Source organism: Gekko japonicus, unplaced genomic scaffold (assembly GCF_001447785.1).
Source record: "Gekko japonicus isolate JY-2015 unplaced genomic scaffold, Gekko_japonicus_V1.1 scaffold1172, whole genome shotgun sequence".
Lineage (NCBI taxonomy): Eukaryota > Metazoa > Chordata > Lepidosauria > Squamata > Gekkonidae > Gekko > Gekko japonicus.
In genome coordinates, this window is record NW_015173158.1 from 208,610 (window position 1) to 215,213 (window position 6,604).

The window sequence follows — 6,604 nt, forward strand, 5'->3', positions numbered from 1 at the left end:
GAAACTTCTGCAGATTTGGGGATGGAGACTGGGGAGGACAGGCGCTTCAGTGGGGTACGGTGCCATAGAGTCAACCCTCCGAAGCGTCCATTTTCTCCTGGGGAACTGATCTTTCTAGTCTGGAGATGAGCTGTAATTCCACGGGATGCCCACCTGGAAGCTGGCATCCCTATGCAGGGGTCGTTTCATAGAAAAAGAGCTAGGGGAACTCATTAGCATAACTCATTAGCATATGCCACACCCCCTGACATCACCAGAAGTGTGTCATAAGGCCACACCCCCTGAATGCGCTTGCCCGCTTCGGGAGAGGGGATCAAAGTGTAATACAAGCCTCCTCCGAGACTTGATCACACCAATCTCAACTCTCTCTTGGGTCTTGATGCCTGCCAGTCATTCCCCCTGCCTGGGGGAAGCCGCGTTGGACCAAAATACAGTCCAAACTTCTGTAAGGAACACCTGTTCACCCGGAGCACTTACAGGGTGCGTCAAATCGCCATTTTACCCCGACCGGAAGCAGGGGGCGGGGCTTCGTCATGTGCCCCGGCCCCCGCACCTCACCCGGGGGAACGGCGATCCCCCCCCCCAATCGACCCCTGCCCTATGAGATCTATTGTAATGATGGTAGGTAGCCTTAAAGAACCTTAACAAAAAAATAAAATTTTTAGTAGGTGGCAGCTTCCTTATCCCAAATCTATAGAGTAGGAAAGACTAGAGTAGCACATGCCAATCTGATTGGGGGCCTTTATCACTCAGGACTGTAAGTTTGCATGCAAGTGAATGGAGCACAACACATCTGAATTCAATGGAGTGCTAGTTTTGTTGCTGAAGGAGTGATGGGAGTAGTAATTTAACAAAATTAGTATTTTTTTGCACTCTGAGCTGCAGAACTCAAAATAGAAACTCTATGTGTGCGCGCACATGCACCTGCGTGTAAAGATTCTTAGCTGTTTAACAGGCATGGTGGTTTGTGCAGAAGTGCGACTAAAGGGGTATTCCACCGATAAAACAGGACTGATCCTAAAAGCTGTTCTTGAAGAGCTGTAACCGTTCTTTCTCCTCCTCACACCAATGAAATGGGGGTTCATGATACAGCACTCCCCTTTTTGTATGTCTTTGTAATACTTTTCACACACTTTGCAGTGTTATTTTAGAACCATGATAAAACAGAAAGTAAAATTATAGCAAAAACCAATCTAAAAAAGGCCAGTTTACTGACACAGATGCACCCTTTGTACAGAAGCATTTTTTTAAAATTAGAACTATTACATTTTTTCTGATCCTGAATGCCCGTCTTCTTCTTTTTTGGGGGGGGGGTAGGGTTTCCAGCGCTGGGGTGGGACACATCTGGAGATACGGGGGGGGAGGGGGAGCATGAGGGGGCGGGGTTTCGATGCCATAGAATCCATATTCCAAAGCGGCCGTTTTGAGATCTCCAGCCACACCTGGAGGTTGGCACCATGGGGACATACCTTCCTATTCGCCTTGGGCCTGAGTTTTCCGGTAGAAAGATTGTCGAGAAATGTTTTTTTTGGGGGGGGCATGCTTTGCAGTGTCAAATCACCGCCAGACAAAAGCCCTGAATTTCGTCACTGTCTCCTATGAGCTGCGGTCATTTTTAAACCAAGCAACGAGCCTGCACGCAAAGGACCCATCAGTCTCGCATGCTCCGTGGTGCACAGCTCGCCCCCCTCCCCATCTGATCCCCCCCCCAAGCCGAAGAAACCAGGAGAAAACGGAGCGCCCAGAACGCTCAAGGCTGCCGAGAGATCAACACGCACAGAAACATTTGCCTCCCACTTCTACAAACGACGCCACTAGACGTAGAAACGTTCCACGCCTCTTTGCCACGTTTCAAAAACGCCCCCAGGAAAAACTACGTATCCCAGAATGCTCGGCGACCAATTTATGAATTTCAAAACAGCCCAATGAACGCTGGGATACGTAGTTCATACTGCACGCCCTTCAAATAGTCACGTCTGGGCAAGGGGTCGATATCCCCGCGGCGCCGGAACGCGTAAGGTACAAATATTAATTTCCGGGTGTCATAAGGTTAATTTCAAAGAGGGGGGAAACAGGTCGCAAAAACTGACATTGGATCACTTCCGCTTCCTGGTGCCTCGTTGCCACGGAAACGGACGCATGTTGGCTTCGACGCCGCCGACTTCCGGCGGGGCTGTTGCCTTGGTAACGCGAGGCGGCTGAGGCCTAGCGCCGGCATGGCGTCGGCGGTGGCTACGATCGCCGACGGCGAGTTCACGGCGACCATTTATGGCCTGATCCGGGCCGGACGCTTCGCGGAGGCGGCGGGGATCTTGAGCAGCGAGCTGCAGAGAAGCTCCCCCTCCCGGGCCGGCCTGTCCCTGCTGGGCTACTGCTACTACCAGCTGCAGGACTTCGTGGCGGCGGCCGAGTGCTACGAGCAGCTCGTGGCGCTGCACCCGGAGCTCCACGACTACCGGCTCTACCACGCGCAGGCGCTCTACAGGGCCGGGCTGTACGCGGAGGCGCTGCGCGTCGCCGTCCCTCTGCTCGACGCCCCCGCTTTCCAGGGCCGGGCCCTGCGCCTCCAGGCGGCTGCCCACTACGCCCAGGGCGACCTGTCCAGCGCCAAGGCCCTGGTGGAGCTCCAGCAGTCGGGCAACGCGGGGAGTAATGCGGGGGCCGGGGACGACCCGGCGGAGGCGTCCGACGCGGAGGTGAACATGGGCTGCCTGCTGTACCGCGAAGGGCAGCATGAGGAGGCCTGCAGCAAGTTCGCCTCCGCCATGCAGGTGCTGGGCTACTGTCCTGAGCTGTCCTACAACATGGCGCTCTGCTACTACGCCGCCAAGCAGTACTCCCTGGCTTTGAAGCATCTGGCGGAGATCATTGACCGCGGCATGCAGCAGCACCCGGAGCTGAGCGTGGGCACCAACACGGAGGGCCTGGATGTCCGCAGCGTGGGCAACACGCTGCTCCTGCACCGCACCGCCCTGGTGGAAGCCTTCAACCTCAAGGCGGCCATCGAGTACCAGCTGGGCAACCTGCAGGCGGCTCAGGAGGCCCTCACGGACATGCCGCCCAGGGCTGAGGAGGAGCTGGACCCCGTCACCTTGCATAACCAGGCACTGATGAACATGGACAAGCGGCCCACGGAAGGCTTCGAGAAGCTGCAGTTCCTCCTGCAGCAGAATCCCTGCCCACCGGAGACATTTGGGAACCTGCTGCTCCTCTACTGCAAACACCAGTACTACGACCTGGCTGCAGACGTACTGGCAGAAAATGCTCACCTGACTTATAAGCTGCTCACGCCTTACCTGTACAATTTCTTGGATGCCATGATCACCTGCCAAACTGCCCCTGAGGAAGCCTTCCACAAGCTGGATGAGCTGGTGGGAGCACTCACCGAGCAGCTGAGGAAGCTTACCAAGGAGGTACAGGAGGCAAGGAAGAACCGAGACGATGAGGCTCTAAGAAAGGCACTCGGTGAGTACGATGAGACGCTGGAAAGATACGTCCCTGTCTTCATGGCCCAGGCCAAGATTTATTGGGACATGGAGAATTATCCCATGTTGGAAAAGATGTTCCACAAGTCGGTGGAGTTCTGCAAGGATCATGAAGTGTGGAAACTCAATGTGGCTCATGTGATGTTCATGCAAGAGAACAAATACAAAGAGGCAATCAGTTTCTATGAGCCTATCGTCAAGAAGCACTATGATAACATTCTGCAGGTCAGCGCCATTGTACTGGCCAACCTGTGCGTTTCCTACATCATGACTAGCCAGAACGAAGAGGCAGAGGAGCTGATGAGGAAGATCGAGAAGGAAGAAGAGCAGCTCTCCTACCACGAGCCTGATAAGAAGATCTATCACCTTTGCATTGTCAACCTTGTCATCGGGACACTCTACTGCGCCAAAGGGAATTTTGACTTTGGCATCTCAAGGGTGATTAAGAGCTTGGAGCCTTACAACAAAAAGCTAGGCACGGACACTTGGTATTATGCTAAAAGATGTTTTCTGTCGTTGCTGGAAAATATGTGCAAGCATGTGATCATGGTGCGCGACACTGTCATTCAAGAATGTCTCCAGTTTCTTGAGCACTGTGAAATGTATGGGAGGAATATTCCGGCTGTGATTGAACACCCTCTTGAGGAAGAGAAGATGCACAGTGGGAAAAACACTGTTACTTACGAAGCCAGGCAGCTGAGGGCACTGATGTATGAAGTTATTGGGTGGAATAAGTAATTGCCGTAGCGTTGCTGTGCGCAGTCTTATCTTGAATGAATCATCTTGGTGTTTTCAAATACTATTTTGTCTTTATCTACTTGTTGTTCATTGGTAATGTTTGAAATGTATCAGAATTATACAGAAACAAGTGGGTTCTCCATCGCAGAGGATGTTAAATACTCATATGCTTCAATATTTGAAAGTCAGACTTCGACATACAATACTCTACGACCTAGGTGTATTAGCAGTTTAAGATTACTTATCTGTTTTATATGGGAGATTTGGGGGGCTTTTTTGTTTCATTTCTGCCCCTGGAAATATTGAATAAAACTTACTTGTTCTCTTTTTTAAAAGGAAGATACGGTATTGTTTTGTATTGCCAACGTATTTTTAAAATATAAGAAAAATAAAAGGAGGTTTTCAGAACATTGTGCAAATTTGTGGTGTTGAATTGATGGGGCCATATTATGTAGGAAAGAAGAAATAATAAATCTTGCATTTCAGGTTTATATAAACCTGAAATGCAAGATTTATTATTTGAGATATACCTAGTTTGAGAGAAATCTAGTACTACTATGGACCCCCTCCAAAAAAAAAATGAATACCATTTTTGTAATCAGCTACCTAAAAAAGAGAGAGATGATCATTCAGAGGAAGGAGGTAACGGTGTTCTCCAGTAATTAAAATTTATATTATTCCTCACAAAGGTCACAATCCTGCCTCTGGCAGGGATGGGCAGAGGTCAGTGTAGAAATGCCATCCGTGTGCCAGTAGGCTGGGGAATGGATACAAAGCAGCTTTTGCCTATCCTACCATGCAGCCATCCCACCCTTGGATGCACAGATGCAGAGTTCTCTTTTAGTGGGCCTTGATCACATGAGTCTTCACGCAGCCGCAAGCAGTGAGCCACCACATCGTGAGCCCAAAGCACTCCACATCCTTAGTACCAGCAGCCGCCCAGTGAAAACCCTGACATGGGGACCTACACTCAGCATGAGTCGTCTGCAAGGGAAGGGCCATAAGTTGCTGGAAGTCCAGAGGGGAAGGCCTTGGGTTGCTGAAGCCTGCCACTATTTGTAGCTTGAGCAAGTCATACGACGCAGTGCTGACTGGTCTCAAGCAAGCAGCATGGCTGGATGATGTTACTGAGCCTGCACCCTTCGTGAAATGCCTTGGTTGCCTCTCGGTGACAGCCACCTGGTGGTGCAGTGACACCACAACTAATCGAGCTGGTTGAAATACGGAGAGCTTACAATCTTAGAGGATGATGATGATGATTTAATCTTTGGATTTATATGATTCAGGTCATGGCTCTATGCAGAAAGCCAGTTTTACCTCATGGTCAGGTAATTCAACAACACTAAAACGGTCCCATTTTAATTTTTCAGTTAGAGATAAATTCACATCCGTAGAAGACATAATTACTGCTACTGCTTTAAGAAACTATTCTGCTTTAAACACCTTTTTAGCCACATCTGCTGGAAGCCCACCAACAGGAGTGCATGCTGCCCACGATGCATGATCTCCATTTTGTGTGAGTCATGCAACACGTGAGTTTTTTGTGTGATGCCACAAAGCTATATGTGCATAGAAAATGCATGTGTTGAAAGTCACACTAAATGGTGACTGTGCATATCAGGAACATTACAGGTAGTCCCGGCTCTCATTGGTTGGCACCAGATATGCATGGCTGTAATGTCTGAAAAGGACTGAAGTCCACATTTAGTGTTTAACCAAGGGAAGCTAAAGATTTCTGCCAAATCTGGTCGCTTTCATGGACGATCTTCACAGACAGCTGGATTGAGGTGGGCCAGCACTGCTGTTATTGCTTGATCCGACAGCAGTGCTCGACCCGGTTGACCATGACTTGTTGACTCACCGCCTCATTGACACAGGAGTCTGTGGAGTGGCCTTGAAGTGGCTTACCTTGTTTCTCCAAGGTTGGGGACGGTGGTGCTAGGAGAGAGGACGACAACTCGACACCCTTTGGTTTGTGGGGTCCCTTGGGGCAATCCTCTCCCCAATGTTGTTTAACATCCATATGTGCCCCCTCATCCAGCTGGTGCAGAGTTTCGGGCTGGGTTGTCATCAGTATGCTGATGACACCCAGCTATATCTGCTGATGGCTCAGATAATTTGGCTGAAGGGTTGGAGGCCATGGTGGGTTGGTTGAAGCAAAGCCTGCTGAGACTGAATCTGTCCAAGATGGACATTCTGTGGCAGGGGTGGTGGTGTCAGGATTGGGGGGCCGACTCCCAGCTCTGGGTGGTGTGCCATTAACACCAGCACCCACCATTAAGAGCCTGGGTGTGTTTCTGGTTTCCTTCTTATCGATGGGGGCCAGATCACAAACGTTGCCAGACTGGCATTCTTTCAGCTACACCAAGTGTCTCACCCTG

General features: G+C 50.4%; 1 protein-coding gene across 1 annotated transcript; it reads left to right on the forward strand.

Annotated features, from left to right (window-relative positions):
- The first annotated feature begins 2,204 nt into the window (after positions 1-2,204).
- On the forward strand, positions 2,205-4,581 carry TTC30B (tetratricopeptide repeat domain 30B). Its single transcript, XM_015422442.1, has one exon. The coding sequence runs from the start codon at positions 2,217-2,219 to the stop codon at positions 4,221-4,223; it is 2,007 nt and encodes a 668-aa protein (XP_015277928.1). The 5' UTR covers positions 2,205-2,216; the 3' UTR covers positions 4,224-4,581.
- The last annotated feature ends 2,023 nt before the right edge of the window (positions 4,582-6,604 follow it).

Excerpts from the sequence above, each read along its gene's own strand:
- TTC30B (XM_015422442.1), top strand. The coding sequence starts at position 2,217 with ATGGCGTCGGCGGTGGCTACGATCGCCGACGGCGAGTTCACGGCGACC.